Here is a 21,932-nt window from a genome sequence, read left to right as displayed (position 1 = left end):
TGTGATCCTGCTTTATTGGCTTGAAGGTGAAATAAATTTTTTTAAGATTTTTACACCCAAGGAAATAATCATCTATCTGGAAAGTCAGGGGAAGGTACAGGATCTTCCTTAATTACATTGTTTATATTCAATGCTAAGTGGCTCTCTCTGTAATCCCATCAGTCCAAGTATTCCTCCAAGATGCAGGGGCCAAACCACCATGCCTACCCATTATGAATATCCTCACATAAATTCATCACTGGAGGTTTTAACTGTGACAATCCATCACAACTCTGTAGAACCACATGTAAGTCTACTTAGATGCCTGTATAGCATTTCCCTACTATATTAGGGAAACATTTACCTTTAGTTTTTAACCAGAATTAGGACAAAAGTTTAATGACTATAACAATCATATTAGGTATGCTGCCCATATGGGAAATGAAATTTTGCTGTCCCTCCCTGATCCCCTTATAGAGTTGAGTGATGAAGGGGAAAGCAGGATATAGTTACTGCAGCTCTCAGTCCCCGGCCTTGCTCTTTCATATTTCCTTAGTTATTCTTACCTGCAGATGAGTATCTGTAGGGAGTTGTTCCTGGTCTTTTCGAATGCTGTAGCACTTTCCCATGAGATTTTTCCAATTTATCCTGTTTTTTTTTTTTTTGTTTGTTTGTTTTTTGTAGTTACAGATTGTTGTTTGCATATTATCTACCTTATTGACCTATGAGGCAACACAATGATCTGGAATCAGGAAGACTTGAATTCAAATTTAGTCTCACTCACTGTGCGACTCTGAACAAGTCACTCCTGTCTTAGTTTTCTCATCTGTACAATGGGGACAATAATAGCACCTACCTCTCAAGGTTATGGTGAGGATCAAATGAGATAATGAGTGTCTGGCACATCCTAAGTACTTAATGAATGCTTATTCCCTTTTCTTTTTCCTCTTGCAGAAATGACTGATGAGTATCTTTAGGGAAGCCATTCCTGATCCTCCCTAATTCTGATGCCTTTCCCCTGACATTATCTTCAACTATCTGTATATATTTTGTTTGTGCACATAGTTATTTGTATGTTTCCCCCATTAGACTGTGAGCTCTTTGAGACCAGGGGCCTGATTGTTTTTGTTTTGTTTTTATTTTTCAATTTCTTTGCATCCCCATAGCTTAGCATAGTCCTTGATATATAGTAGAGGCATAAAAAATCTTGTTGAATCAATTCTGATGGACTTGGCTCTTTTCAAAGATAAGGTGATTTAGGGCAATAGACTTGTGATGAAGAGAACCATCTACTCCAGGGAGAGGATTATGGAAACTGAATGTGGATCACAACATAGTATTTTCACCTTTTTATTGTTTGCTTTTTTTCTCTTTTTTATTTATTTCCTTTCTCATTTTTGATCTGATTTTTCTTGTGCAGCATGATAAATGTGGAAATATATATAGAAGAATTGGACTTCTTTATAATCTCTATTGGATTACTTGTTACCTAAGGGATTGGGGAGGGAGGGAGAAAAAATTAGAACATAAGGTTTTGCTTGAGTGAATGTTGAAAACTATCTTCATATGTATTTTGAAAATAAAAAGCTATTATTTTTTAAAATGCTTGTTTATTGACCCATGGCATGTTAGAAGCAGTAGATATTGAAGAAAAGGAGTGTTTTGTGTTCTTTCAAATCATAGATTTTCGTAATACCTTTGCCTGTCGTTTCCGGCAGATAGAGTGTGTGGAATTTGGAGAAATACCTCAAGATCTCTCCAACGCTTTGGTGTTTTCTAATACTGCCCTACAACGTCTGCAAGAAAGAATCGTACAGCTCCAAGAAGAGAACATAGAGCAGCAAGAACTCAACAGAGATTGCCGGGAACGGCGTAAAAAGCTTATTTTTGAAAAGAGAGAGATGGCCAAAAAGATCAAAAGTGAGTCACTTAGAGGATCCTGGCTTGAATCAAGAAACAATCAGGAACTTTGGGGATAAAAATGAAGAACTGGAGGCAACTCTCACTGATTCCCTAACATCCCCAGTAAATAGAAGTGCTTTAGATGGCAGTGATGATGAAAATGACTTGTTCTTCAGTTGTATTTGACTCTTCATTTGCATTTTTCTTGGGAAAAAAAATTGGAAATATTTGTTATTCCCTTCTCCATCTCATTTTACAGATGAGGAAATTGAGACAAACAAGGTAAAATAACTTGCTCAGAGTCACACAGCTAATAGGCTTCTGAAACTGGATTTGAATTTAGGAAGAGGAGTCTTTCTGGCTTCAGGCTAGGTGCTCTATCTCTTATACCACCTAGCTGCCCTTCTAACTCACCTGCCCCTCGATTTCCCTTACTTCTCTGACTACTCATTTTTTGTTTATTTCCTTCAATGGTTCCTTAAATCACTAACTTATATCCAAGGGTCCAGCTTTTACCAGCCTGGTTAAGTCATGAGGGGGAAGGAATCATGAATAACTCCTATTCATGAGGAATAGATTGTGTCAATATGTCAGAGCAAAACTAGGGCCAGGGATGGCTCAAAAGTACATTTCCTGTGTCTGGGAAGAGCTCCATGATTTTAAATTTGTGCTCCAGCATCTGGGTCACTCTAAAATCCATTCAGCTTCTTGGATGCTCAAGTTTCTGAGAAATTTTGGTTCCTTTTTACTCTTTTTATCCCTCTCTGGACTCAGGTCTTCTTTATTAGATAGAAGCTCTTCTCAAGCTCAGCAAGGATCCTAATCCCTTGCACTGGTGAGCCTTAATATCCAGTGACCAATAAATTATGTGGGATCAATAGTATCAGAACCTCTCTTTGTAATGATTATGTTGCTCCAGTAGAGGCCTCCAGAGACCTCTGAGTAACCATAGACCTCAGGCTCTGAAATCCTTTTGCTACTTTTGCTGTTTTCCCCACAAAGTCCTTCTGTTGCCAAATCCTGTCGTTTCTACCTCCCTTCTCTACTCACACAACCACTGCCCCAGGACTGGTGCTGACCACTTCTTATTTATTTTTATGTATTATGTTACCATTTTGTCTCAGGCAATGGTTGGCAAATAGGTAGAACAATGGACAGAGTGACAGGTCCAGAGTCCAGAAGACTCCCCCTCATCTGTAAAATGAGCTAGAAAAGGAAATAATAAAATGGAGTCATGAAGAGTTGGATAGAACTGAACAAGAACACACTGCATATCATGTGCTTTCTGCAAATGTATTTCATATGAATGTTTGTATGTATGTATGTATGACAGGGGTTTCCTTGGCATTCTATTATATAAGGTATGGTCTAATTTGCAAACATTGGAAGAGGTGGAAAGAAATGAAGTGTTTTAAGGAGAAAACCATCAGAACATGGAAGAATATGATAGAGATTTAGAGGAAGAAGAGCTTTTTAATGATAGAACAGAGCTCAGTAGAAGAAGAAAGCAGAGGAAGGTAGAGGGGTCTTACAGGACTGAAGGGAGATGAAAGTGTGCAATGAAATAGCATTTTGGCAAATGACAACTGAATCCCAGGGATGAGAACAACAGAAGGGAGGAATTTGCTAGTTTAAGGAAAACCACCAAATATGGAAAAGTTGATAGATTGTATTGTTCCCAAAGTTCTAATATCACACCCTGTTCCCAATCTTTGATTCGCTTATTTCCCCTTAAATATTTCATATTTATTTTGGGTATAGAGGCAACATGGGTAGAGAGTCAGCCTTGAAGTCAGTCAGATACATTATTGTTTTTGCTGCTGCTGTTTAGTCATTCAGGCACATCCACTTTTTGTGACCTTGTGGAGCACTCTGATGCCATCCATGAAGGTTTCTTGTCAAAGATATTGGAGTAGTGTGCCATTTCCCCTCCCCCCAGTGGACTAAGGCAAAATAGGTTATGTGACTTTCCCAGTTAGTATTTTAATTTGAACTCAGATCTTTGTGATTCCAAGCTCACTACTCAACGAGAGCTAAAATAAATAAATAAATAAATAAAATAAAAAATAAAAGAGCTCTTTCAAGATTTTGATGGAGTTCACAGGACCAAATCCTGTGAGATGTGAGCCTGAGTGTAGAGTTAAAGCTTTGCAAACTACACACAAAATCCTAGGGCAGCTAAATGTCATGGTGGTGGATAGAAGGCCAAACCTGAACTCAGGAAGACTTATCTTCTTGAGTTTAAATATGGCTTCAGATGCTTACTAGGTGTGTGACCCTGGGAAAATCACTTTACCCTGTTTGCCTCTACTTCCTTAACTAAAAATGAGTTGGAAAAGGAAATGGTAAAATAGTCCAGTGTATTTTTTTCCCCAAGAAAACCCTCAAATGAGGTTATGATATGTACAACCCAACTGAAAAACAACTTGACAACAACACAAAATCCTAATGAAATACAGGGCAAAGAAGGAAGAGAGTCAGTTAGTGTATTAGAGAAGTAGGAGGCAAGCTTCCACCAACATTTTGAAGGGAAGTAAATGACAAATGCTAAAGGAAGTCGTAGAAGGAATTTAAATCAAGTCCAATGGCATATGAAAAGGCATGGAAATAGGAATTATAATAGTACTAGTTGGGATTAATATAGCATTTTAAGATTTGTGGAATGTTTTTTTACATTTTATCTCCATTTGAACCTCAGCAACAATCCTTTGAGGATTGTTATTCTGTTTCACAAATAAGGAAATTGTAACTAAGACAGTTCACGTAATCTTCCCAGGGACATACAGTTAATAAAAGTTTGATGTAGGATTCAGATTCAGTGTTCTATCTACTGTGTCATCTGGCTGTTTATTTGTTGCCAAATTCATTATGATGGCTAAAGGCTAAACTGGTCACACAAAATACTTTTGCCATTTCCTTGATATGAGTAATATGATATGAAATGGGAAAGATGGGAATAACTGGTTACTTGGCTATTTTCTTTTAGAAATGAAGGAGATGGTTACTCAGCTGATGATTGACAAGTTTGGGAAAGAGATAGACCTAGAAGCTCTTCAAACGCTCTCTGTTAATAAAAAACTTGAAGAATTAAGGATCAAGAAAATGAAGAAAGAACTGTCAAATGCAAAGGAGATAAGGAGCTGGGAGGTAATGTTCAAGAATGCCGCTCCCACAAGAGTTACCTATCAGCTTTGGTTAAATAACTCATGATCACTTTTCCTTAATATTTGCATTTATCACAGGAAGGAAAGTATGGGAACACCTGGCTCCTGGTGTTGATACCATAAAGGAAGCATGTGGTAGATAGAATACTGAGCCTGAAAACAGGAAGATCTGAATGATTGAATTTCTTGCAGTCTGGATTCGGAATAAGGGAGGTTTTGTGAGGGAGGAAGTGTATTTAAAGTGGAAAACTCCTATAGAGATAAGATGGGCAGGCCAATGGCAACATCAATGTGAGAGGCAACAAAAACAATTGCTGAGTGTCAGATTTACTCTTTCTGTAAGTTTGTTGTGGAATTCTGAGCAGGTATATTAATTAAAGAAGAAAGTATCAATGGTCAAGTTTGTTAGTCCAATCATAATCTATGTGTAATGTATTTGAAAAAAATAGGTCTAATGATCAGGATGTTTTAGCTCAGTGCTGTTAAGAAGGAGGGCACATGCTGCTCATTAAGTCATCTCATCTCTTGTTTCCTCATATGACACAATTTTCATGCTTCTCATTATCCTGGTTACCTTCCTTTGGGCACACTCTTGTTTGTCAATGTCTTATAAATTGTGATGCCCAGAATATTCCAGAAGTGGTATTTGTGGCTGTTGAGCAAAACAGAAAGGGAATTGTTTGCAAGTGATTTAAAAGGGCTTCCTGCTTCTGAGTGACAAAGGATGTCCCCAACCAATTTGTAGTAATCTCCTAAGTGCTAAAAACAAATAAAATGAACTCAAGAAACAAGAACAAATGAATGATGGGGACGCACTGGAAGCTCCCACATATCCAGATGGGAAGCTCAGAACTCAGTATGGATGAATCAGTGGTCTGGTTGTTCAGATAGAAATAGATGTGGAGAACACAAAACCTTCTATTTCTGTTTTTCAATAGATTTATGCCTTCGTTGTGTTTAGGAATGATCAAACCATGAATGAATGAGGCTTCCCTCCTCAGTGACTGGGGGTCACCTTTTGGAGCCTATTAAAACCCTTTAGAATCTTTTAAGAAATGGAGAACCTTGCTTACTTATGTGCCAGTAAGACATTTCAGATCTGAAGGACAGTTAGGATGGGGCATTGTAACATGCCCTCCTGGAAGTTACAATTACTAGTCTACCCTATACCCAACAGAGTACCTTTGACCACTGACCTTTGCAGTGTCAACTCTACCCGGCTCGCCTCCTCTGAGGCCTTCAAAGGTCTCTAGCCATGATTTCTCGAATCTATAGTTTAATAACCAGTAGCACGCTCAAGAACAGCCATGTGTAATCTTAAAAGCCTTTACTATACCTACTCACAAGGCTTGGCTTGGCTACCCCAGGCTAGGGAGCCAGGTTAAAGAGAGTGACTGCTGTCTGCAGTGGGCTTATAAAGGGCCTGTGAGGTCACACACACACAGTCAACCAGCAAGAGAGTCGTCACCCATTACGAAGCTATCTCAATATGGACAGGATCCCACCCACAGGGCAGTCCTATATCCACAGAGATTACTTCCGGGCCACTCAAATCTCCTGTTGCACTGTGCCCGCCCATTTAAAGGGCCCTTACAATTCCCTTCTCTTGTTTTGCAGGAACCACATCCTTACAGGGCATTTATATAGTGTTTTAAGGTTTACAGAGCATTTTACAAATATTGTCCCATTTTATCCTTACAACAACCATGTCAAAGTAGGTGCTATTATTATCCCCATTTTATAGATGGGAAAACCGATAAAATTTAGATCTGGAGAAATTTGTCTTTCGTCTCCTTTCACCATCACCTATCCTCTTCTATTTTGTGAATCCTTGCACTCAGCCTCTATTACAAATTTCTCTCTCAAAAGTGACTATTGATTTCTTAATTGATAAATCTTTTCTCAATCTTCATCCTTCTGAACCTCTTTGGAGTCTTTGACACTGCTGTTCACCTCCTTGTCCTGGATAGTATTTTCTCTGTAGCTTTTTTGTGATGTTTCTCTACTTTCTTCTCCTACTAATTGTTCTTTGGTCATATTTGCTGTATTTTTATCCTGCTTGCTAACCATAGTTGTCCTGTCCTGTGCACTCTTCCCCCTTTATATAATTTTACTTGGCAATAGTATCAGTTCCCAAGGACTCTGTTACCATTTTGTTGCAGATGATTCCCAGATCTAGGCACTGAGCCCTGATTTCTCTTCTGAGCACTATTCTCACTATCTGTTAGGCCTGAAATATCCCATGTCATTCATTCATTATTTGGTCATTCCTAAACATAATAAAGGTCCCATATTACTAAATACCTTTTGGACATGTCAAACTAGATGCCCTGGAAGCATTTCAAACTCAACATATGCAAAAGGGAACATGTTATCTTCTGAACCCCAAATCCTCCCTTCTCTCCAGATTTCTTAAAGACTGTAGACAGTACCACTATCCTACTAGAAATCCAGACTCCCATCTTAGTGTCATTTTTAACTCCTGACTTGCACTCACTCCACATATGCAATTAGTTGTCAAATTATGACATTTCTGTATTCATGCAGTATCTTTTGCATATCTCTCCTTCCTTCCATTCATACTGAGAGCACTTTAGTTCAAGTCATTATCACCATTTACATGAATTACCACATTAGCTTTCTAACTAGTTTCTCTGCTTCAAATCTCTCCCCACTTCAATCTATTTTTCACTCAGCTGCAAAGATGAGCTCTCTAAAACATAAATCTGATCATGTCACTCACTCCTACTGAACAAACCCCACTGAAAGTACTTTCAACACTAAATGTTAAGTCCTCTATCTGGTATCTAAAGCCCTTTATAATTTGGCTTCTGGAAATATTACAGATTTGACTCTCCATCCTTGTCCATGTGCCTCTACATCTACTACTCCCATGCTTAGAGGGTCCTGCTCCCCAACCTCATCTTTTTAGTTTTCTTGGCTTCCTTAAAAACTCAGCTCAAATCCTCCCTTCTGCAGAGATCCTCTCCCAGTGATTTGCTAAGCCTTTCTCTTTAATACTAGCTTCATCTACTCTCTATGTATTTTGCTCATACCTAGTTCAGGAGTTGGGAGCCTTTTCTTTGCCAAGGGACATTTGGATATTCATTCCCAGGCCATATAAAATTATCAACATAAAAACTCAAGCAATGGGAGGTTGTTTTGTATAACTTTCAGCTCTTCATCATCTGCAGTTACGTTGGCAGGGCCAGACCAAATGATTTCATGGACATTATACTACCTGCAGGCTGAACAGTCTCCATTTCTGATCCAGTTATATAGATTATCAATTACATATGCTATATATAATATATATTATATAGCACATAATATTATATAGATTAAATATATTTTATTTATAATTAATTTAGATCAAATACATATAATCTATATTAACTAATCAATATATATATATAATATTATATAGATTAACATGATATATTATTTTCAGGTAATTCAAATTAGAATTTGCGAATATTTGGAGAACAGGGAGGGACCTTTCTGCCTTCCTGTACTTAGTTCAGTTACCAAGTCTATACTTAATTCTTAAAAAAGTGTTTGGAAAACTTTAAAGCACTATTTAAATGCTAGTTATTGTTCTTAGGTCTTTTTTTTTTTTTTAGTTATGCTACACCATAAATGGATTTGATTTTAGAATTTTAGAATTTTAGAATTGGAACTAGTCCAATTCTTTCACTTTAAGAAGGAAAATGAAGATTCACAAAGATTAATAAATGGTTAAGCTTGGGTTCAAACATGCAATTAGGAACAAAACCAGAACTGGACCTAGCACCCATGGTATATAGCTGAATAATCTTTTTTACTTTGTCACAGAAAATCCAGGCTTTATATGATGTATTCCACAGTTAACATAATTTTCTTTTTTATATATAAGTAAATTGCTAATTCACTTAGGTTTCCATTCAGAGAATATTAATCATTTTTATATTTTCAGGATCACAGTTCTCATAGCTTTAGAACAGAAAGGGGCTTAGAGACTGTCTAGTCTAACTTCCTCTTTTAAAAGATGGAGTCCACTTCACTACAAAGGTACAAAGAATTAAAATGATTTGCTCAAGATTATACAATTTTTATGTTAGAGATAAGATTTGAATTCAGGTTCAAAGGCAATACTTCTTCCTTGTTGCTTCTCTGAAGGCAATTTAAATATATGTATGTGTGTATTGTCTCATATCTATTTCTATTCCTGAATATACTTACTTTATGACCTTTTCTAAAATTAAACCAGATGGCATGAGTTTGTTATAGTTGTTGAGTCATTTTCAGTTATGTTCAACTCTTTGTGGTTTCATCTTCGTGGCAAAGATATTAGAATGGTTTGCCATTTCCTTTTCCAGCTCATTCTATAAATGACAGACCTGAGACAAACATGTTAAGTGACTTGCCCAGAATCACACAGCTAGGAACTATCTGAGGCTGGATTTGAACTCAGGTTCTTGAGTCCTCCTGACTTCTGGCCCAGCACTCTATCCATCATACCTGGCTGCCTGGGGACATGAGAGTACTCCTTATTCTTTTTCCTAAGTGCATTGACTTTTTCCATTTGCCTTGTGGTTTTTGCATTTCATTTCTGATTATGTCTCCCATTCTTTCCAGCTCTTTTTATTTATTTTCTTATCTGTCTTCTTGAAATGACCAGGAAAAGGTTTCTAAAGTGCGCTGGGACCTGATGATGAAGACGAAGGAACACACTAAGAAACTTCAGCAAATGAATGAGTTATGTATTGAAAAGCAGAAGCTCGAAAGCCGTTTGAATACACTGCAAGCTCAGCAGGTATGCTTGTGCGCTAGTGTTGCTTGGCACTCTGTTGGCATCTTTGAGTAGAATCCAATGCGGTTGGTAAATCTGCTGGTGACTATTGAATGCAGGGACACTTTACCTTCTCTTTGGTACTCTCTCCTCCTTGACTTTTCAATTATATATATATATATATATATATATATATATATATATATATATATATATATATATATATATATATATATATATATATATATACTACACATATATACATACATATATGGATATATCTAGTATATATATGTAGTGTATATATATATATATAATTTATATATCTAGTATATATGTAGTATATATATATGTATATATACTACATATATACATATATATATATTACGTATCTAGCCATAATTTCTCACTTAAACTCTAGTCCAAAATTATCTATTATCTCATAATAGCTCTAACTTAATATGTCCCAAATGGAACTTGTTATCTTTCTTCCCAAAATCAGCTTTCTTCCCAACTTTGCTATTTTTGTCCATTGTACCATCGTCCTTGCTGATATTGTGGTAACCAGGTCCATATTATATATATCATTTATCTCCAGGAGAAGGAATTGGAACTATTGGGATTTTTTTCTTTTATTCCTTTATTTGTTTAGAAGACATTACCTTACAAAGCACAAAGTAGGCGATTAATAAATGTTTGTTGGATAACATAAATTGGCAGCTTGTGAATTGTTGAAAATTGAAGATCACCTGTTTAAGACAAAGTCCCTGTTTTCAGGGAGTTTAACTCTATTTGGAGGTGGGAAACGATGTATAAATATGTTGAGTTAAATAGCAGTACAAGAACTCCTCGAGAGCAAAGATTACGTTTCTGCCTTTCTTTATAGCTGAGGACTTAACACAATGCATCATACATAGAAAGTGATTAGTAACTTCTTGCTGACTGACAATTCACTCTAGCAATTTAAGAAGACTTATTAGCTGCAAACTAACTGCTATAGATGTTCAGAGGAAGTTAAAATCATCACTTCTGGTTTAAATTCAAGGAATCATTCAAATTGAGACTTAAAAGATGAGAATGTGGGTGGAGGAAGAGAAAGAGCAAGTGCTTTAAGAGAAGTGGTAATAAGTGAAGGTGAACTGACAGGTGAAAAAAAAAAAGCCCTATAGTACCAGTTGTGTTCAAGTGATAAGTCTGAGGGCAATTTATGGGGAAACTTGCAGGTTAGACTTTTATCCTATAGACAACAGGGAACTAATGAAAGTTTTTCAGCAAAGCAGGTAGGACCATCTAAGAAGTATTTTAGAAGGATTAGTACCTACTAAGGTGCTTTGGATGAAGTGAAAGCTCAGCAAATATTTATTAGTTAGAAGTAATTAGTCTGATGCAGTGGATATGATAAATTGAAAAGTTGCCTCTTTTTGAATGCAAGAAGAGTTAGAGGAGGCTTTTAAAGTAGCCTACACACATAATGATAAGGGCTAGAATAAGGTGTTTATGGTTGAACAGAAATGGCCATATCCTCTCTGGTAAATGAAATCCAAATAAAGCTCTTTTCTTATTTGTTAATGTAAAATTAAGGATCATACTTCAAATGAAGGATCATTAGAACATTGTGACTGTCAGCTGGAGGAGTAGGAGGTTCAAAGTACTATTATCAGAAATTATAAAGTTGGAAATGTATCATTGTTAATAGGACTATCCAATTCCAATAGACTTGTCATGGAAAGTGACATCCACATCCAGATAGAAAACTGTGGAGACTGAATATGGAAAACATCACCTTTTGTTGGTGGTGGTGGTTTGCTTGGTTTTTTTCTTTTGATATGATTTTTTGTGCAGTATGATAAATATGGAAATATGTTTAGAATTGCACATATTTAACCTATGTTAAATTGCTTGCTGTTTTGGGGAGAAGAGAAAGGGGAGGAGAGGGAGAAAAATTTGGAACACAAGATTTTGTAAAGGAGTATGTTGAAAATTATCTTTGCATGTATTTGGAAAAATAAAATATTATTTTAAAAAAGAGAGAGGGCAGGCCATCAGATTAAATCAACAAACATGTTTAGAATGCTTATTATTTGCCAAGCATTCTGCTAAGGATTAAAAAAAAATCTCTGCTTTCGAGGGGCTTATAGTCTCATGAATAGGTCACTAGGTACTTACAAGCATAGATGGAAGCAATTGTCAAGAAGAAAAGTCACTAGCAGTTATGGGAGTGAGGATGATGAAGAACCTAATGTAGAATGTGAGATTGGATATTATTCTTTAAAAAGACAGGGGAACTGAGAGGAAGAGAATTCTTGCTATGGAGAGAAACCAGTAGAAAAAGCACAGAAATATATTAGGGAGGTACATTTAAAATTTTATTTAAAACAAGTTTGGATATACCTGATAATTATCCAAATTTTCCAATTCAGAACTAGGACATTTTATTATTGTCACTTTTTATATACACAATGCCCCTTAGTTTGTCTTATTGTTTATAAAACTCTTTAACTAGGGATATTGTTGTTGAGTTGTTGTGTCTGCCTCTTTGTAACCCCATTTGGTGTTTTCTTGGCAAAAGTACTAGAATTATGGATCAACATAACACTTTCAAAATATTATTTTATTCTTTTAACAACCCTGGGAGAAGTTATTATTCCCATTTACAGATGGGAAACTTGAGGCAGACATAAGATCATAAAACTAGTAAGTGTTTAAGGGCATATTTTAACTTGGGCCTTTCTGAGGCTCTATCCACTATACTCTGAAAGATATTTCTTTTTGGATAGACCCTTCAATTTAAGAGAACAATTAACTACCATCTCTGTCTCTATTTATCTGTCAGAAAGGCTCTTTTGTTAAGTGGTAGAAGAGAGAAAAAATTATCATTTTTCAAATGGGAATAAATCAGATGCTCAAAGAAAGAATGTGTTTTTCCCCCCCAACAGGGCAATGCCTTCCAGGGTCCTCGGAAAGCAGACATTTTGGCTAGGGAGAAGCTCACCGAACTGATCCAAATCCAGGCTGAAAAGATTCTAGCTTTGAAGGAAGAAATTGCTATCTTGCGCAGGAAAGGTGGTCTTATCCTCCCACCAATTAATAATCCCCATTAAATGGAAGTGTACCTTATTAATTGCTGTTTTCCTATCTATCCTCTCCAATTTTGTCACATACATCACTAAGACTTGCTTCTCCTACCTGATGATATCTGTAAGGGAAAATATATGTGCATACACATACCCACACTCATCCAAATAAAAGGGGATCAGTCTTGTTTGTTAAAATTCATCATATCCTATCTATCTATAAGCTATTCCTTGAAAGAGCTCGTGGCATGGATTCCAGCTTGAGAGTCTCCCATGCAGATTCAGCAGCTAAATAAGTCATTCTGGGCAAAAGCCCCAAACAACAGTCCTTTTAAAGTTTAATAAGCAAGGAAGAACAGCAACGTCTGCTCCCTCTTCCCAATCTCATCCTGGGAAGATAGATCCGAACATTTCATAAATAGATCTTTCTGGTTGTTCATATATTCAGAAAAGATGCTTTAAGAAACACTTAGAAAAGATATGGACTCATTTTCCTGAAGGGTTTTTATAAATGATCAAACTAAAGGTTAGAGAGAAGACTAAACATTTATTTAGAAGTTACGTGTTTGTTTTTACAGAGCTATGTAGCCACAGATTATTGAATCTGGAAGGTTTGTTAATGCTTATAAAGTACTGTACACATTTTAGTCTGTTCTCCTGGTCATACCATGAAAAAATCACTTCCTGTTGTACCAAATTCAGCCGATCTGTTGAGTTGAATTTTTTTTTCCCTCCATTATGTGTTATGATCAACCAATGTTTAGCTCTCACAGAGGATGTGCCTAATGTATGTTTTCCTTTCCTTCTTTCCTAATGGGTTCTCGGCACTATCCCTGGTAGTTGTGAAAGTTGGAAATAAAAGGTTGCTTCTGTACCCAGTATGTGTCTGATGATAATCTTTTTTGCTTGTTTCTTCTCAAACTGCGGCTTTAACCGGGTACACTTCACTGGATGGGATTCCATATGTCTCTCCAGTATGTTAAGGAACATATACATTTATTTACAAGTGCATAAATATATAAATATGGCTGTAATAGAAAAATAAATACCCATTTTTCTCTGTCTCTTTTTAAAACAATATAGTCTTTTCAGGGAAGTGGCTTTAGCCTAAATTGTGGGAGGTGGAGTCTCAAAAGACACGTGTATTGGTGGGCTGGATGAGAGTCTCCTTCCAGGGTCCTGTCCTAAACAGGTGCCTGGGGGGTGGTGAGGACACCATTCTCCTCCTGTCACTTGCAAGGAGTGAGGGCTATCTACCTCTTCAACTGGCACGAGACCCAGGCAGCAAGGTGGACCTAAGGTGAGAAAAGGAAGGAAAATTAAAATCCAAGCACTAAAAAGAATCAAATTGTAGCCTGATAAATTATTCCACCCATCAGTAATAGGAGACAGTTAATCTGGTCCTGAAAGGTCAGATTTGCATATAACATAGATCTTTTTGTTATATCTTCCAAGATGGCCTATCCCAATTAGCCATTTCATAGGTATAAAGAAAGAGCCACTATTATCTGGGCCATACCTAAATATTTTTGTGACAGGAGGAACATATTCCCAAACTCAGGAGTAAAGGCTTTTTTTAAAAACTAATTTTGAAGACATCCTAGCAACATTTTAAAAGCTCTTAGCCCCTAAGGGCTCCTTCTCTCCCAAGCTGTTCACATCCCCATGATTAATTATTCCTATTTGACATTTAATTATCTATCCACAAGCCAAAAGGATCTCATGTGAAGCCAACTTCAGCCTTTTTATAATATCATGTCCAAAAAAGTACCAAAGGACTCATGATGAAGAACACTATCCATCTACTGACTGAGAGGTAATGGACTAAAGACACTAACTTCTGGACATAAGCAAATGCAAAATTGTTTTGCTTGGCTATACCTATTTGTTGAAAGTTTTTTCTTTCTTTTCTTTTTTTCTTCAATAGGAAGGGATGGGAGGGAAATAAAATAAGTGCTTATTAACTGAAAATAGAGTTAAATTAAAAAAAAATAATCTCCAAGCTGGTAAAGCCTGTGTGCTCTACATTATTCACAAGCTGTTGCTACTCAATAAAATAGTAATTGGCAATATTCCCCAAGTCCCCAACTTCTACTTATTCCTTTGGAAGACTAGCCCAAAGAAAGAAGAAATAGGAATGGCTGTAAGGAACTTGGAAAAAAGGCAGCACAAAGAGTTATTATTATGTTATTTGTAAGACTTTGGCTCCTGTTTCACTGATTAATGTAAACCCTCTTCCTTAATTAAAGAAACAAGACACAACAGGGCAGTGTATTTCTGGATGATTAGAGGGTGCCTCTGTGAGAAAAGGTAACAGTAATTTGATAATGACCCTGAAACTCATAGTCCAGGAGAGCTTACAACTTTGCTATCATGGGATATTTCTGTTCTTACTGGTCTGCATGGCCCAACACCTGCAGTATTACAATATGATCTACCTGGAACTCCCTCTCTGCACTTCTTGCCAGAGTTGTAACCATTAAAGAAACATGGAGCTTCCACCCCCTTTCTTCCATTTCCTCTCAGTTTAAAAGCAATGGAGAATGCCCCACTATATCCTGTCAAGGATAGAGCTTTACTCTGCCACAGACCTGGATGAAATGGAGAGTCCCACAGTCCTTCTCGCCGAGGGCTTTCAGATGTATTCCTTATCCCTGACTGACAGATGGCAGCCGGTTGTTCCTGAAGATGGTAGCATTCATCATGGGACTGAAGCAGCTGGTGAGTGGAGTCATCTGGGAGAGTGTACAGGAAGGTGTTCTCTTCAGGGCTTGAGTCAGGTTCTCTATGAGGTGAAAGAACAAGCTTTTCAGTCTTAGTACAATTCTCTTGTCCCCTCCCCCTTTGGGCATCCTTTGTTCCTCAAGCACTTCTTAAATGTCTGCTATTCTGTGGGCACATGCATAATAGGTATAACACTGGAGATAAAAAAACAAAAGCAAAAAACAAGCCCATATTCTTCCCTCAATGAGCTTACATTTATTCTATCAGAATAAGACCTTGGAAGGTTCATTATCCATTTTCACGTGAAAACCAGTATAAGAGAGGATTACTTAGCTATTCGCAATTCATATACCATATCATTGTGTCTACTAACTCCAATATGGTCATCCTGGTTTTGTGTAATTACATAGTAACATGGCAAGGGCACTTTCCACAGCATTTGGGAGGATGCATGAGGATGTCTGAACTACCCAGAGGAGACACAAGCTACTTGTATATGGATGTATCTGCCCCATAGGCAAGGAAAGTCTTTAGGAAACCATCACAAGCCAAGTAACTCAGAGAACCGTGTCCTAGAGTGGCAGAAACATTTGAATTGAACAGTTATTTTGGCCCTCAAAAATGGCTGTTCTGAAGACTTTGAAATTGAGTAAACTAAGAATTCTTGGCTTCCATCATGTTAGTCTCGGGGAGCAAATTGGCGGGATGGGGTGGTTACCTCATTGGTTGGTGGCTCTTCTCATGTGCATTCCCAAGGGTTTTTCCTTGCAGCAAGCTGCTGTTATGATCCTGCTGTTAAAAGGTAAGAAGACAAGACCGTCTTAGAGAGTCTGGGATTCTTTGCCCCATTATCAAGATCTAGTCTCAGTCTGAAGATAGTCTGGGATTGAAAACATGGGTAAAACCTATCTGAATCCAGCTAGGGTGGATAAGGAGATTGGGGGCTCAACAACCAGCCCTCAACAATTCCACTTAATTGGTCTAGAATGCACCCTAATCACCACACACAAATCCAGTAGGTGGGAGTTACCTGCTGAAGTTCACCTGGGCTGTACTCTTGAGTTTTCACACCTGGATAGCCCAGGCCAGCTGAGGGACAGGCGCCCTTAACATGTAAACCATTGACGTAAGGCTGTCCATTGATGTAGGGCTGTCCGTTGGCTCGTGGGGCGGAGATCCCTCTCAGAGGCACCATGGTGTATTGGCAGGAGGAAGGCAGCAGTGTTGTGCTAGGGAAAGCCAGGTCAGCAGTTTGCTCTGGAAGGAGAATTGAAGAGAGATGTATTCTCAGGCTGGGGAAGCACGGGACAGCTCAGGGGCCTCCTACATAAGCTTCATAATGAGTCTTCCAGTGGAACTGCTGGCCACAGTGACAGAAAAGGAGTGGGAGCTGGCATTTCTCCCAGAGATACAGAGGGGGGGTTTCCCATTCCTCCCAGGAATGCCTCAGAATTTTCTCCCACCTTCCTGGCTCCTTTCTTTATGTCAGTGAAGACAAGGTGAGGCAGCTTAGGGTAAAAAACAGGCTTGCCCTGTGTTGTCTATTGTAGTTTACACACATGGATTTTAAGAGGGCTGACCAAAGGTTGAATAGGCAAAGCAAGAGCAGGAACTTAGAAAGAAAAAAGCAGCTGGTGTTTCAAAACAGAGGGTAAAATTAGAAACTTGAGCCAAGAGAAATAAGGCAGACAAAAGCATTGTAGACTACTGGGAGAACACAGCTTTACATTATCAAATCAGCTTAATTTATATTATTAGGGTGGGTCGATTAATTAATAGGGTGGGTCAGTCAGTCAACAATCATTTATTAGCCACATAATATGGGCTTTAATCCCTTATTATGCAATCCCATATTAAGCATTTATTAAACACATACTATGTATGTGTTAGACACTGGATTAAGCACAAGGGATACAAAATAAAGGCAAAAATATGAGCCTTGTCCTCCGGTAGCTCACATTGTAATGGGGCTTTGGTCTCAGTCATCTTTACTTTCTTAAGAGGTCTCTGGGGGACTCGACCCCTGGATCAGAGGTGTACAAAGGCCCGATCAGCTCCCAATAGGCTGCACAGAACTGCTCATCCTGGTGCCCTCACTACTGACTGGACAGCTCTTTAAGTCCCTCTTGCTTTTTAGCTTAGCACAGGTAATCCCCATCTTGCCCATAGAGTCACTTACTTTGTTTGGACCATGCTCTCCATAAACAGAAGGGTATGAAGGCCACGATGATGAGGACGATTGAGCCCAAGACTACGCCCACAATCAGGTAGGGCAAGTCACTGGAGCGAGCCACCATAGCTCCAGGGCCCCCAGGACGCTCCCCCGGGTCTGGAGGCAGTATTGGTGGTGGGGCCACAGTAGGGGGCAGGAGCCGGCCTGGCTGACCAGAGGGCTTACGGGCTGCAAAGAGATTTTTAAAAAATCAATCATTGTTCTTGGATATTCACTCAGCATCAGTCAGAATGTTCTGTGAGTGTAAATGTGGATTAACAGGGATCAGCTTCCTATAGCTAGGTCACGTTCAGGGCTGTGCTGAAGCCGGGTCATACCCGCTCCTGGGAGTTTGTAGTTATATTTTCAGCGTGAGCATTCACACCATGGAAAATGACTAGTAAATCAGGACTTGATTTGCTGTTTTGCCAATTCTCTAGATTTAAGAAAGCAATGGTTATTTTATTTATTAATAATGATTATTACATTAATAATGTAATTACATTAATTATGGCTATTAATAATGTTCATTAATATTTTAATTATTAAGTATGAAACACTAATAATGAAAGTTAAATAAGGTGGTACAGTGGATAGCACACCAGCCCTGAAGTCAGGAGAACCTGAGTTCAAATCTCAGACACTTAACACTTCCTAGCTTTGTGATCCTGGGCAAGTCACTTCACCCCAATTGCCTCAGGGGAAAAAAGTTAAATAAATATGTCATAAGTACATTTCCCCCTCTAGAAAGCTGGTTGTTAAACATTTACTAGGAAACCTCTGGTCCCAATACTCCTTAAGAATGTGTCCAAATTTTGTAAGCAATGTGAGTAGCTGAATAGAAATTTCAGTATTCAGGAAACTTGAAACTTGTGTTTCAGATTGGGATCTCAGATTTTTTTGAGTCCAGCAAACCAAAAATGATGAACTGGGAATGATGCAGTTAGCATAGCAACTGAATGGTGATGGACATTCAACTACATGAGGCCAAATAAATAGGAGCGGTGGTCCTTGTGCCCTCCACACCAGTCAGAGGAGAACCGTAAAACCCACAAAAGAACTGGCAGGGGAGAATTTACATAAGGATTCTCTATGAGTTACAAGAGAGCTGGAGAATCTCCAATGAATATACAGATCAATAACTACACAGTTTACTTAGCAGGTTAATACGGGCAACGCTGGGGAACATCAGTGAAACTCTGGGGTCAGACAATGACCGGAAAACAATCCTGGGGAATGGTAAAGCTTCTGGTTTCACGTTCTGGGTCATACTATTAGATAGATAAAGCTACAGCACGCACACCAGCTTGAGGAGGACAAAATACTGGACTTAGTGACAGGACAAAAGGTCCTTTTCCTGGCTTCCTTCCTACTTTCCTTACCAGCTCTTGATTTCCTTTGCAAGTGTTATTTATGTGCTTAGTCTCATTTTCTCCATCTGTAAAGTAGTGATAATGAAACCTGTTCTGGGATGTGAGAACTGATCCATTGCTCTTGGCGCAGCATCTATCAGCTCAAAATCACTGGGAGTTATTATTATTCTCAGCAGCTCCTAACATAGGTCACAGGATGTATTCCAAAAGTTCACCTCTTAGTCAATCATCTGGTAGTCAGAATGCATTTTCCCATAGAAACATGATACATCATGTTCATGTTTCCAAATCAGTCCACAAGGTTATTTGACCCTTAGTGGTACAGGCTTAATAGCAGTATTCAAACAATAGTTTGTAAGGAAATATGCATTCCAAGTTCTAACTTGGGATGCTATGAGCACATCATCCCCCTCCTCCATTCAGGAGTTCCCTGAAAATAAATGCAGGAGAGTTGGGGAAAACAGTCTAAGTCTCATCATGTGGCTAGAAAAGATACCTCTGTGGATCAAATCCCTAAAATTCCTCTGGTATCCCGAATTGGGGAGGGAGGGATCAAGTGCCCATTAAGTGCCAGGCACTGTGCTAAATGTTTTATAATTATCATATAAATTGATCTTCACAAAAAACTTAGGTGGTAGGTGCTACTTTTATCCCCATTTTACAGTTGAGAAAACTGAGGCAAACAAATCAAGTGACTTGCCCACAGTTTCCCAGCAGTAAGAATCTGAGGCTGGAATCGCCCCACCAAGCTGCCTCACTTTAGAACTACAGCATGACAGATTGATTGCTTTTTCTCTGCAATGACATCATGTATGCAAAGCACTCTGTACACTCTAATGTCCTCCAGAAATGTAATGGAATTGTAGTTCAGTTGTGTCCGTGGACCCCGTGGACCATAGCACTCTTAGCTATGAGGTTTTCTTGGCAAAGATCCTGGAGTGGTATGCCATTTTCTTCTCCTGTGAATTAAGGTAACTCTGCTTTACATAAATCTAATTTACAGGCAAGTCAAGGCATTTCCCTGTGATGTCATTGGTCCTCTTTGGGGAAAAAACAAAACAAAACATAAAAAAATGAAGGATAAATAAGTTTAAAAAAAAAAAAGGAAAAAGAGAGATGTTGCCTAAGGTTGGATTTGAATTTAGGTCTTCCTGATTCTAGACCTGCACTCTACCCACTGGGCCACCTAACTGCCTACTGAAATGCAAACACTAAGAATTTTGAGATGGTGAAGGATGGAGTTGGACCACAGAGGAGAGAAGTACCTTTGGTTTCACAGATCATCACATTGCTGAATTCGCTCTCTCCACCCTCATTGAAGCATTGCATCTTAATGTCATATGAGGTCTCTGGCTGCAGGTGGCTGATGGAGTGCCAGTAGCGGTCCCCTAGGGAAAAAAAATTATGCTTCATAGTCACAAGGGGAGCCACAGCTACTCATTGGTTCCAGATGCTACCTAAATATCTAACTTGTAGTTTCTAAGCATTTCCCCAAGGTAGCTCACTACTCTCTCTATTAAACAGCACAGGTGTCCGAGGCAGAGTCTGTGTATCACTACTACTTCATTCAATGAATCACAGATAGAGATCATTAAACTGCACAAAGCATTGGAATCATAGCTTTAGAGCTGGAAGAAACCCTTAATGTGCCTCTATAGGTAACACTTCTATTTTACAGAGGAGGAGACTGAGGCTCCAAGTAGTTAATAGACTTGCCTCAGACATGTGATGGAAATGGGATCCTCAGACTCCAAATCCAGGGATATTGCCTTTCCCCCCAGTTCCATGCCGCCTCTTCCTCATGGAAGCAGCCAGCCTCAGGCTCTCCATGACCCCAAGCTCTGGGATATGACGATACCAGTTATAAGGATCTATATCTAAGAAGCTCATTACTGCAAGCTGAACATTTTATATGCTTTTCGTGTGTACGTCTTAGGGGAAAATATAACCACCAATCACCTTTTGTAGTCTTACCTTCTACTACATCCTTCTTGTAGTCACTGTCATTGTCACTGTCAGTGGGGCGATAGTAGATGTAAAAGCCATGGATCGGGGTGTTGTTGTTACTGGCTGATTTGTACTAGAAGGAAAGGAGGAGAAACCAGCTATTAATGGAACAGTCAGTCAGAGCAAACTCCCTGTTGTTTTAGAAACTTCCCTTCCTATGAGCTTCTTTCCTTTACATGGTATGGCTTTATAAAGTTTTCCCCACTATAGTTTTTGTACTTCTAGCGTAGAGTTCAAAACTATGTGCTTCTTGAAAAATGCTGCAGAAATTTCACTGTGTCCCCAGAGATGGTTCCTTATGTGTGTGTATGTGTGTGTGTGTGACTGATCAAAGAAGTGGGAAGACTTCTATCACCATTGTTGCCTCCTGAATGGTAAGTTCCATGTATCATGGGGATTTAGAAACTTTGGTTACTTTTGGAGGTCTATCAGACAAGGTTTGCAAGATATACCTCATTGTACATGCTGTTATATAGGGACCCCCATATTTAGCCTTTCTCCTTAGATCTGCTAATTCTCAATCCCAATTCGGGTAGAAAACAAAAATTTAGGAGTAGCCTGAGAAATCAGAAAAGTTTTGGAGACTTTTTGGAAATTACTTCTGGCAGGAGACAGCACACTAAGGATTAGAAATTAAAAATCCATCTTATACAAGGAGTAGCAAGAAACTATTCAAAGAGTTAGCATAAACCCTAAATTGGGAAATGAGGGAATAACTTTTTCCAG

The 21,932-nt window shown here is 38.5% G+C and overlaps 2 protein-coding genes across 7 annotated transcripts in view; one reads left to right on the top strand and one right to left on the bottom strand.

Moving 5' to 3' along the window:
• Positions 1–13,769, top strand: part of CFAP44 (cilia and flagella associated protein 44) — a 136,356-nt gene extending 122,587 nt beyond the window's left edge. Inside the window, 4 exon segments of the mRNA XM_074301195.1 lie at positions 1,698–1,899; positions 4,868–5,028; positions 9,706–9,840; positions 12,753–13,769. Coding sequence (XP_074157296.1) covers positions 1,698–1,899; positions 4,868–5,028; positions 9,706–9,840; positions 12,753–12,917 — 663 coding nt within the window. The 3' untranslated portion in view covers positions 12,918–13,769.
• BOC (BOC cell adhesion associated, oncogene regulated) overlaps positions 13,421–21,932 on the bottom strand; it is a 95,652-nt gene continuing 87,140 nt past the window's right edge. For 5 of the 6 annotated variants that reach the window (XM_074301200.1, XM_074301201.1, XM_074301196.1 and 2 more), the window contains 7 exons: positions 21,174–21,279; positions 20,465–20,587; positions 17,794–18,015; positions 16,645–16,871; positions 16,333–16,406; positions 15,482–15,675; positions 13,421–14,185 (listed from right to left, as the gene is read on the bottom strand). In XM_074301200.1, coding sequence (XP_074157301.1) covers positions 13,998–14,185; positions 15,482–15,675; positions 16,333–16,406; positions 16,645–16,871; positions 17,794–18,015; positions 20,465–20,587; positions 21,174–21,279 — 1,134 coding nt within the window. In that variant the 3' untranslated portion in view covers positions 13,421–13,997. The remainder of the gene's footprint in view (positions 14,186–15,481; positions 15,676–16,332; positions 16,407–16,644; positions 16,872–17,793; positions 18,016–20,464; positions 20,588–21,173; positions 21,280–21,932) is intronic. The other variant, XM_074301203.1, reaches the window with a different exon arrangement.

The sequence above is a fragment of the Sminthopsis crassicaudata genome, chromosome 3, assembly GCF_048593235.1.
Source record: "Sminthopsis crassicaudata isolate SCR6 chromosome 3, ASM4859323v1, whole genome shotgun sequence".
NCBI classification, from domain to species: Eukaryota; Metazoa; Chordata; class Mammalia; order Dasyuromorphia; family Dasyuridae; genus Sminthopsis; species Sminthopsis crassicaudata.
Note: the sequence above shows the minus strand (reverse complement) of the source record. Positions and strands in the feature narration are given on the sequence as shown.